At 31.9% G+C, this 12,032-nt stretch overlaps 2 protein-coding genes across 2 annotated transcripts; both read left to right on the plus strand.

Moving 5' to 3' along the window:
- Nucleotides 1-173: 173 nt before the first annotated feature.
- On the plus strand, nt 174-4,909 carry LOC104724800 (C2 and GRAM domain-containing protein At5g50170). Its single transcript, XM_010443353.3, has 9 exons — nt 174-921; nt 1,280-2,500; nt 2,591-2,773; nt 2,908-3,191; nt 3,324-3,440; nt 3,612-3,874; nt 3,980-4,154; nt 4,287-4,559; nt 4,668-4,909. Exons 1-9 carry the CDS (start codon nt 555-557, stop codon nt 4,875-4,877), a joined length of 3,093 nt encoding a protein of 1,030 aa, XP_010441655.2. The 5' UTR covers nt 174-554; the 3' UTR covers nt 4,878-4,909.
- Nucleotides 4,910-6,120: 1,211 nt separating this feature from the next.
- LOC104724807 (uncharacterized) lies at nt 6,121-6,752 on the plus strand. The gene has a single exon (XM_010443359.3). It carries the CDS (start codon nt 6,268-6,270, stop codon nt 6,610-6,612), a length of 345 nt encoding a protein of 114 aa, XP_010441661.1. The 5' UTR covers nt 6,121-6,267; the 3' UTR covers nt 6,613-6,752.
- The last annotated feature ends 5,280 nt before the right edge of the window (nt 6,753-12,032 follow it).

Genomic DNA, 12,032 nt, shown 5'->3' on the forward strand with positions numbered 1-12,032 from the left:
CCCAGAGATTCTCTCTCACTTCACAAACTATCTTCGAGAATCGTGTTCCACAAAAAATACAGTAAAGCTGTGAAACGGCTTTGCTCACCCACCATTCAAACAAAACAAAAAAAAAAAAAGCAAAGTTTCACGTTAGACACCATTTCACACTATTCGTAACATTCTTTTGAAAGTTTTTTTTTTTTTGATATTCTTAAGTCACATTAATATTGTTAAACTGATTTGTTATCTTAATCCACTCCGTTTAATTTCGTTTTAACTATCCGGAAATTTAAAATTAAATTTAAAAAAAAAAAAAAAAATCACAGACCAACAAAATTAGCCGAATGTGTGTGATGGACTAAACCGACCCATCATCCCAATCATCTCTTTCCTTCCGTGTCACTCTCTTCCTCCCCCACGTTTCTTCTCCCTTAACTTTGCCTTTATGGGTTTTAACTTGTCCTTCTTCTTTCAGTTTTCGAATTCTACATATCCTCCACATTTTTTGATTCCACCTTCACCATCATCATCTCTCTCGCTCTCTCTTCAAAAGCTTCGGTTTCTCTAAATCGATGAGGCTCTACGTCTACATACTCCAAGCGAAAGATTTGCCAGCGAAAGAGACGTTCGCGAAGCTTCACGTTGGGAAACACAGGTCTAAGACGAGAGTCGCGAGAGACACTTCTTCACCGATCTGGAACGAGGAATTCGTTTTCAGGATCACTACTGATGTCGTCGACGAAGGCGACGACGTCGTTGTGTCGATTCTTCACCACGAGCAGGAGGATCGTTATCACTCCTCCAATGTTTCCACCGGATTGATTGGTAAAGTTAGGATTCCGATTCGTTCCGTTGCTGCTGAAGAGAATCAAACTCTCTTGCCGACTTGGTTTGTGATTGAGAAGCCTAGTGATGGCAAGTTCGTTAACATTGAATGTGGTTAGTCTCTTTTGAATTCTGTTCGACTTTGTTTGGAGAAATGGTGTTTTCTGGTGTTGTGTTGGTCATGATTTAAGTCTCTAGTTAGAAGCCAATGGCTTACCATTAGTGATGTAGCTTGAGACCATTAATGAGAATGTGTTTGATTTTGAGATTTCTGTGACCTTATAAATCTGTTTCTATGATTTTTTTTGCCTTGATTTTGAGGAAGAACCATTAATAGGCTTTATTTGCTGTTACTCAAGATAGATGAGTCGGATTGAGATACAGGACTCATCAAAATATTTGAGTTTGATATCTTCCCTTATTGGAGGTTGTGGTTTATCTCTGGATATGAACTAAAACCTCTGTCTCGCAGGGAAAATCCTTCTCAGTCTGTCTTTGCAAGGGAAGTGGGACATTACCTCTGGTGAGAAAGTCCAAAATGATAAGCAGGATATCAACTTGGAAGGTGTGAAAGAACTCGAAGGATCGCCTAAAGATCTGAGTTGCTCCAAAGATGGGAAACGGCGTAAACACCACGATGGGAAGCACATAATGAAGAACCTTGTCAACCAGATTGACAAGCTTTTTCATAAGAAAGAGGAAATGTCTAAAAGACTCCATGACGACTCATCAGGAGGACAAAGCGTGACCTCGAATTATGAGGATGCCACGGACAAATCTTCTTGCTCTGCTACTTGTACTGGCTTTGAGGATGGCCTTGACCTGATGCAGTCTAGTGACAGTGAAAAAGAAGAAATGCCTGAGAATCTTACCGGGGGTGTTCTTGTAGATCAGAAATATTTAGTCTCGCCGTGTGATCTTAACAAATTTCTTTTCACGCCAAGTTCTCAATTTAGGAAAGAGTTGGCTGAACTTCAAGGTTTATCAGATGTACAGGAAGGACCTTGGACAATGATGCAAGAAGATACTCCTCGTCTAACACGGGTTGTTACATACATGAGGGCTGCAACAAAAATGGTCAAAGCGGTAAAAGCCACAGAGAATCAAGTTTACCGGAAAGCTAGCGGGAAGCAGTTTGCTGTTTTTGTTAGTGTAAGCACTCCAGATGTTCCCTATGGAAATACCTTCAAAATAGAGTTGCTTTACAAGATACTTTCTGAATTAGAGCCAACTGCTAGTGGGGAATCTTCTCGACTGATCATATCATGGGGAATTCAGTTCAGTCATAGTACTATAATGAAAGGTATGATTGAAGGAGGTGCTAGGCAAGGGCTGAGAGAGAGCTTTGAACAATTTTCTGATCTCCTGGCTAAGACTTACAAAACTCTAGATCCGGCTGTTGTATTGGACAAAGAGCAGGTTATAGCAACAGTGCAGTCAGAGCAAAAGACTGATTTGAAATCAGCTTTTCTATACTTCTGGAGTTCTTCTGTCATCTGTGCTCTTCTTTTATCTGTATATGTTGTGGTGCATATACTGCACAGTGAGCCTAGCAAAATCCAAGGATTTGAATTCTATGGGCTTGATTTGCCTGATAGTTTTGGAGAGCTATTCAGTAGTGGAATGCTAGTTCTTCTTCTGGAGCGTGTTTATATGATGACTGTGCACTTTATACAAGCTAGATTGCATCGAGGTGAGGATGATAGTTTCTCTTTATAAAATACCTTCAACCTTGTATTGCTTGTGCAGTCCAGTTGACTTCTCGTTTCGTTCCTGATTTCAGGAAAAGATCATGGAGTCAAAGCAAATGGCAAAGGATGGATTCTGACAATAGCTTTAATCAAGGGCACAAATTTGGCTTCAGTGGAAGCAACAGAGATCTTTGATCCCTATGTTGTTTTCACTTGCAATGGGAAAACAAGAACAAGCTCTGTCAAACTCCAAGCCCAGGATCCCCAGTGGAATGGTAATCAAACTTTTGTTCTTATTTATCTTTTCGTCGTCAGTGAAAATCCTATGTCTCACTTTTCTATCTTTCATTTCTACTTTGTTTCCTAATATATCGCCACATTGCCATTTAACTTGGTGTGGTTCTTGCAGAGGTAATCGAGTTTGATGCAATGGAGGAGCCACCATCAGTATTAGATGTGGAGGTATTTGATTTTGATGGTCCATTTGACCAGGGGGCCTCTCTAGGTCATGCAGAGATCAATTTCTTGAAACATACAGCCGATGAACTTGCAGACTTGTGTGTTCCTTTAGTTGGCCATCATGCTCAAGCGTCTCAGTCGAAGTTACAGTTGAGAATTTTTCTGGAAAACAAGAACGGGGTTGAAACAATGAAGGGTTACTTGAGTAAGGTAGAAAAGGAAGTGGGAAAGAAGGTAAACATGTGCATCTACCGTAATGAAGTACATTTAATTGGCCAGTCATTTCTGACTCGGTGTGGTTGTTTGTTTGACAATGCCTTCATTATGTTCATGTGCCACCCTGTCTCTTGTTGTATGTGTTGACAGTTGAACATTCGATCACCACAGAAGAACTCCGCTTTCCAGAAACTGTTTGGTTTGCCCCATGAAGAATTTCTTCTCAAAGAATATACTTGTTACTTGAAGAGAAAACTTCCTGTGCAGGTTTGCTTCCGTTTCTTTTCCTCTGACTAATTCTTGAACTATTTTCCACTCAATGCCTAAGAAATATCTTTGAAAGTGTGGTGGGCGTACCCATAGATTATGAAAACACGCATTATAATGGAGTGGAACTGATGTTAGAATCTAAGAAATGCTTGCTGCTAATGTTGACAGGGAAAGCTCTATCTGTCTGCTAGAATTGTGGCGTTCTACTCAAATGTATTTGGACACAAGACAAAGTTTTACTTCCTTTGGGAAGATATTGATGACATCCAAGTGCTTCCCCCAACTTTTGCTTCCTTAGGAAGCCCTTTGCTGCTCATTATTTTGAAAAAGAACCGTGGTCTTGATGCAAAGCATGGGGCTAAATCTCAGGATGATGAAGGAAGGGTTTGGTTCTATTTTCAGTCTTTTGTGTCATTTGATGCGACTAGCAGGTACCTGAAGGAATTATGTTTACGTGATAATTTAAGCTGACCAAACCCAAAACGATTAGTTTACTGTCTGTAGCTTTGAATTTGAATTATTCATGAATATGGCAGGACAATCATGGCTTTGTGGAAAACTAGGAAGTTAAGTGTATATCATAGAGCACAAATAGCAGAAGAAGAACAAGATTTGTCAGATCCCTTCCTTTTGCCTGAAGATGTTGCAGTTGTTTCAGATTCGGATGCATTAAAGATGTCAAAAGTGTACTCGTGTGATCTTCCTTGCGATGTACAAACCATCTTTCACTCCTCCCTTATGCTTCTTCCATTTAATAGAGGCTATGAAATATCGGAGTGTAATTGAGGATCGGTTTGAAGATGGTGTTCCTGGAACTTGATCTCAAAAAAACTTATGTTACAGGTCGAACTGGTAATGAAGATCTTTGGTGGAGGAGAACTGGAGCGTAAAGTCATGGAGAAATCTGGATGTCTGAATTACGCGAGTACAACATGGGAATCTAAAAACCCGGGGGTCTACGAAAGACGGCTTTCTTACAAATACAATCACTATGTGTCTGTGTTTGGAGGCGGAGTCACCTGTGCACAACAGAAATCTCCAGCTCCGAATGATGAAGGTTGGATCTTGAATGAGATTGTAGCTCTCCATGATGTTCCATTCGGGGACTATTTTCGCGTAAGTCTTCTTCTTCAACTGCTTTAGTCTTCTTCTTCAACTGCTTTAACATAGTGGCGTATAGAATCAATCTGTTTGCGCTAAATGATAATATGATTGATCATGTAGGTTCATCTAAGGTACGAGGTGAAAAAAGCAGGAGTTGATTGTAAAACAAGTAAATGCGAAGTGTATCTGAAGATCAGGTGGCTCAAAACTATAAAGTTTGAACAGAGAATTAGCAAAAGTATAATGGAGAAATTTAGGAATCGATTAAAGGTTATATTCGATTTGTTCCAGAAGGAGTCTCCACCAGATTCATCTTTGACACTTCTTTGACTAATAAAACTATATAAAAACTTGTCTTCGTAGATCTCTTCTCATTGTCGAAATTTTGAATCTCGACTCGTACATATGTCCACCTTCACTTGATCCAATCCTGTGGATTGCACGTGATTCACATCCAAATATAGGAGGGAATTGAATTTGAAGATGTACATTGACTATTCAAATCTTAAACCATTTTATTTCGACAAACCTTAGCTACACAATTAGTTAGCACCAATTTTGTCTACTTCTGCAAACTGTGAAAGTAGGATTTCATCCTGTGAAATTAAACATTAATTTGATCTTGGAAAATTTTATGCCTCTGCATATATGTATATGATTTTTATTTTTCCAGAGTGATTACTTTTTTTCAATTAATTGTAAGAGGAATATTTTTATATAACAAACCTTTATTAAATTTTCAAAAATTATTGAAATAATAACCGTCGGTTCAATTAATTGTGGTCAATGATTATTGGAGTTGAACTGACCGGGAAAGCTTTTATTATTGCATTTTTTCTAGAATAGTAGACCAAGAGTTTGACATAGATTAACTAAAGTGATTTTATGGAATTCAATAATAGCAAATAGAATCGTATGTTATATTTATACTGAAACGATTATTTGAAGAACAAATTTAAATTCATTGATGTAACATGTTATTCAACCATTATTGAATGAATAGTATTTTTAAATAAAGTAATAAGTAAAATAGAAATATATATTGAATACTATTTGTTATTTGAAAATAATGTAGGGGTATTTAGCAATAGAATAACAATCTATATTTTTAAAATATAAAATTTATCTCTGAAATTACATTCTCTATCAATTCTTGCATAAGTCATGTCTGCAAATTCCTATTTGTCTATCTCTAAAAAATGCTTGAATTTTTCCACATCTCTTGGAAATTAGGATAGCTTCGGTTCGAGATTATTCCGATAATCCAAAAAGAAAATTGAAAACTGTTCTCTTATAATCTTAAATATTTTTTTAGAGCCAATCTTTAGACCTCGAATGCTGCCTCAGCAACACACCCCAAAACTGATCAGCAGCCGAACATACACTGCTCCTCAGTTTTTGCCCCGAGATAAGGAATCCTTACTTGCACCATTCCCATGTGTCTGTCTGTTCATTGTCTTCACCCATCCTTTTTTTCTTATATTTTTAAATCCAAAATAGACACCCAATGCCTTTATGTGTCTCCTACTTCAAACCACCTTCATGAATCATTTCCATAACACAACCCATAAAACTCAACCTCCCCCATGTGCCTTCACATGCATTCCAATGAAACATTATACTCAATTAATTAATTATCCTATTAATTCCATTTAAGCGTTGTTGTTAGCATAAAAAAATTAAACAACCACTTTTGACTTCACATTCAACAAGACTAGCTATGGATCTTTGCAAAAGCAGAGCAACAACCACCGTTACTCTCTCATGTCTCCTCTTCTTCGTCACTTCATTCTACACAATCTCCACCGCGAAATCAGCCACCACCAATCAGCTCTCATACCAACTCCTTCAGTTTACCGCCTTCTTTCTCGCTGCAGCCTTGTCACTTCTTATGTTGGTCGCGGCGGCCCGAGCCACCATGGTCGCGTGGATAACGGTGCTTGTTCTGTTGGCTTTCTCGGGTACACGGCGACGTGTTCTGGCACGGAGAGGGAAAACAATCACCGCGGATGTGGCGATGTGCTTGTTCAGGGTTCTGTTTAGAGAGGCAGATCCTCGCGGTTAGTCTCTTGATGGTTGGTTCTTCGTTGTTAGAGAGTATTTTTTTTTACATATCCCATTTTGTATATAACAAACAAAATCTTTTTGTGAATGATCTTCCCTTTTGTATTTATTTATACGGAAATCAAGATTTTAATTTTAATATATATATATATATATATATATATATATATATATATATATTTGTGTGATTAAAATGTTCATTAAATTCTATTATATTTATAAAATAAATATACTTATATAGGTTACAGAACAATTTTAATCCTTCTAATTTTCTTTTGAAAAATACTTATTTTATATTTTTGGAAAACGAGATTTCGATCTCAAATCCGATCTTAGAAAAATAAATTAAGGAAGTAAAACCATAAACGATGTATAAAACACAAAATGATCTTATGAATTTTTTGACATTTTTTTTTTTTGATAAAGAATTTTTTGACAGTTGATATCTCTCCTACAAATTAAAATAAGTTTGGCGCTAAAAAAAAGGAATAAAACACTAAGGAAAATCAAATCTATGCCTAAAACACACTTACAAACAAAAATCCCTCAGTTATAGTTTTCAAAAAATTGTCGAGACAAATATCCATTTAGATGATGGTGGCATATACAATTGACTAAACAACACACTTTCACTACATAAGTCGGACATTTTAGAACAGTTCTACTAGTCCAACATAAGGAAAGACATGCCTTTACATAAACGGCTACAAAAGATTTAAGAATGAAAAAGAACAAAATCTGGGAGAATTGGAAAATAAAGGCTACTATCCAAGAAAAATGTCTAAATATACTTTATTTTCATTTTAACCATATATATTACTAGGACTCAGAATCCCCGCAATATCGCGGAGAAGTATTTCAGAACAAAAATAATTTAAATTTAAAATTTAAAATTTAAAATTATACATTATGAAATTATTTGAATGTAATAAAATAGTTTGAATACATAAACTGTTAATAAAAACACAATCATCAAAATGAAAACTTATAACAAAAAATATTATGTAGAATAGACGCAACTTTGCAAAACATATTGTTTAAAGTATTATAAATAGAAGATATTTTTTTTGAAGAATTATGGTAAATAGTTACAATTAAAAAAAAAATCATTATGACCAAGTAATCCTTACTGAAAATATTGAACTAAAGGTTAAAATAAGTAATGTAATTTTTTCTTAAATAACTATAATTAAAAATATATTTAATAATGAGTGAAACAATATCAACGGAAAATTAAAATTAAAATACACAACTCTAAAGAAAAAAATAAAATAAATTTTATATATTAAAATAGTTTTTAACAAAAAGTTACGATAAATAGACGCAACTGTAAATTTTATATTAAGTTTTATTAAATTTCTATATTACTATAATCATTTCTAAAATTTTAGTTAGATGATAGAATAACATTGAATATTAGATATAAAAATAAAAAAATAATATTCAAATTATTTAGATTTAACATAAAATGAAAAATTTGTTTCAGCGAAAAATGATTTGTTAGTTATTGATGAAGAGACAAATATATAAAGAGTTCAAAAGATATGACTATTTAAATAGACACACCTATTAGAACGAAAAGTTGTGATGAAAAAATATGAATAAAATACACAACTCAACAATGAACAAATACAACTGTTTGAGTTTTTTAAAAAGAACAAATAAAACCAATTTTTTTACAAAAAAATACTACGAAAAGTCGCAACTGTTTTTTTCATTTATTCAGATTGTTATTATTATTTTTAAATATTAAAATATTGTTTTAACGGAAAGTTAAGATAAATAGACACAACTGTAAATTCAATATTAAGTTGTATAAAATTTCTCTATTGCTATAATCATTTCTAAAATTTTAGTTTGATTATAGAATATATTCAATTATCTAGACTCAACATAAAATGGAAAATTTATTTCAACGAACTTGTTAGTTAGTGATGAAGAGATAAATATAAAGAGAGTTCAAAAAACATGACTATTTAAATAGACACACCTATTAGAACGAAAAGTTGTGATCAAACAATATAAATAAAATATAGTGAAAAGACACAACTCTACAATGAACATATACAACCGTTTGAATTTAGAAAAAAAACAAATAAAAAACGTTTTTTACGAAAAGGTACTACGAAAAATCGCAATTGTTGTGTCTGCACTTGATTATACTTACAAACTCATATAAACTGCTTTTAAATAGAAGACATCTTTATTACCATATTCAAAAGTCAAATCCAAAAGCTCATTATATACTCATTCTAACTCTTGAAAAAAGACTCTAGGTATAAAATTAACTAAAAGTTGTAAATTAGATTCATCATTCCAAAAATCTTTTGTTAAATCAAGAATTGGAGGAATCTCTTTACTTTTAAAAGAATGAATGCTAGAAAATAATTTAGAGAGCTGTAAAAACCGTTGAGATTGAAATTTTATATTATTTGGTGTCATGGCAAAAAAATGAAAACAGTTCAAACAGACAAATATATATAGATTTCAGAAGATATGAATATTCGAATAGACACAACTCTACATTGAACAGTTGCAACTTTAAAAAAAACTGTTACAATGAACAATCACAATTTTGTGTAAAACACACAATTTAAATTTTCTGCAGATTGTTTTGGAAAATTATCCAAAAAGTACAATTGAAAAACACAACTTTTGGTGGCATTTATTCGGATTGCTATTATATATAAGTACTTTCATTAATTTTTTATATATAAAAATAACTAAAAGTTGTAAATTAGATTCATCATTCCAAAATTTTTTTGTTAAATCAAGAATTAGAGGGATTTCTTACTTTTAAAAGAATGAATGCTAGAGAATAATTTAGAGAGCTGTAAAAACCGTTGAAATTAAAATTTTATAATATTTGTGTCATGGCAAAAAAAAAACAGTTCAAAAAGACAAATATATAGATTTCAAAAGATATGAATATTCGAATAGACACAACTCTACACTGAATAGTTGCAACTTTACAAAAAAAACTGTTACAATGAACAATCGCAACTTTGTGTAAAACAGACAATTTAAATTTTCTACAGATTGTTTTGGAAAATTATCCAAAAGTACGATTGAAAAACTACAACTTTTGGTGGTATTTATTCGAGATAGATTCATTATTCCAAAAATCTTTTGTTAAATCAATAATTAGAGGAATTTCTTGATTTTTAAAAGAATGAATGCTAGAAAATAATTTAGAAAAATGAATAAACCGTTGAGATTGAAATTTTAGTTGATTTTGTGTCATGGCAAAAAAAATGAAAACAGTTCAAACAGACAAATATATATAGATTTCAAAAGATATGAATGTTCCAATCAACACAACTTTACAGTGAACAGTTGTAACTTTTCATAAATAACCATTTTAATGATCCATCATGACTTTTTAGAAAATATCCAAAAGGTACGATTGAAAAAACACAACTGTTGGTCGCATTTATTCAGTTTGTTATTATTATATAGATTATATAAAGTTTGATGTCAAAGTTACTCATTAGAGATCATGACACATGTCAGTTGTATCGATAAGATGTCGACACGTGTCCAGATTATTGTTTAACATGATCAAGACATATGTCAAATTAACGATCTTAAATTTTGACACATGTCTAAGCTAATTGCTAAAAAAAAGTCAAACCTAAGAAAAAAGTTGAAAAAATATTTACCAAACAAAAAAAAAACTAATCTAAAAAAAAATAAGAGGAAATATTTACCTATCACCGTCAGGAAATAGAGCATATATCTTATTATATAAAGATGTATATTAAGTGGTATCCTATATCAAATCAAAACCTTAAGTACTCTAGCAAATCATGAACAACAAAAAAAACAAATACAAACCATGCAAGATCAGAAAACCTTACTAACAAAAGAAAACGGAGTATCATGAGTGCTGATCAGATTGCTATGATCGAAAAGACACTTGCAGATGAACCTCATATAATGCTGGATTTAACTATGCTTCATATATGGATAAACAAACTAAATCAATGTGTAAGTAAAATATTTATATACTGCTACACATATATATTCTACTACTTCCACCTATCTCACTATTTTAACATCTATAATAGACATCGTATTATTTAAAAATTTTCATTGATGTTCATTGTCTAACATATCCAAAATACATGGTTCCCACATTACAACTTCGCAACTTAGATGATGGTAAAGACTTTCATTTAATTTGTCTTATACTATTTTGGATGATGAATCTACGTACTATCAATATTTTTTCATTCCTTCTTTTTAATATTTTAATTTAATTATGTTGTAGTATTTTTAGATTTTAGTTATATTATTTAGTTAAATTTGATTTTCTTATTAGAAATTCGTGATATTTTAAAATAATATTTTATATATTATTTTGAGTTTTTAGTTTTATTTTTCTGTTAAAGATTTTTAAGATCTTTATTTATTCCTTTTAAAATAGATACTTTAAATTTATTATCTTTAAGTATTTTTAGAATTTTTAATTTAGTTTATATTTTATATCTATAAATTATCTAAGACTCATATATCATCGTGGTTATAATTTTTTATTTTTCTAACTGTCTTTTAATTTCTCAAATTTTATTTGGTTGGTCATAAACTCATTGCAATCATGTAGATCTTTTTTTCTCAGTTTTTCATCCAAAATATTTTTTGAGTAAACAGTTTTAGTGGTTAAACAAACTGTCACTACAAATTTTAGTGGTGAAAAAAACTACGTTAAAATGAAAATAAAGAGACAAAAATTTGTTTAATATTTTCACAGATACATTTAACAAGTGGTGATAAAGAGCGTATTTTAACAATAAAATATTTTAGGATGTAAGAAAACATTATTAGTGATAAAACATAGAATTTCTCTCATCAGCCGCCAGATTTTTTTTGTTGGCTAAACCTAGTTTTGGTCTTTGTTCTTTTTTTTTTTATCGTTATTGAATCGAGAAGACCCGATTCATACTCAAACCTTATTACACAAAGTAACACGACTTAGTGAAATTGAATTCCGGTAGAATCAATCGCAGAGGTTGTGTTGTAACTACTGACACTTCCCCTCGACTTTGATTGTCATGTTAGAACATAGCTTTTTCGTTTTTTCCTTGCTGGGTTTAAGAATATTCATTTATAATTATTAAAAATAAAACTAAATGTGATATATGTAAACACGAAAAAAAAAACTGTCGTTCTGAAAATTGTATCCAATAAACATATAATCAGCCAATTTGTGAACATTAGCCAAATTTTGAGATATAAAAACTAAATTTGGTAGGTGTGTTAAAATGTTTTAAATTAAAAATATGGTAATAACACAGCCTAGTATATAATATACTCATAAACTAAATTTTGAATACTTTATGATTTTATTATATATACAAATAAAGTAGCATTTACATAATTCATAAGTTTAAGCATATTTAAATATATATATATGTGGTT

The sequence above is a fragment of the Camelina sativa genome, chromosome 2, assembly GCF_030686135.1.
Source record: "Camelina sativa cultivar CO46 ecotype springtype chromosome 2, ASM3068613v1".
NCBI classification, from domain to species: Eukaryota; Viridiplantae; Streptophyta; class Magnoliopsida; order Brassicales; family Brassicaceae; genus Camelina; species Camelina sativa.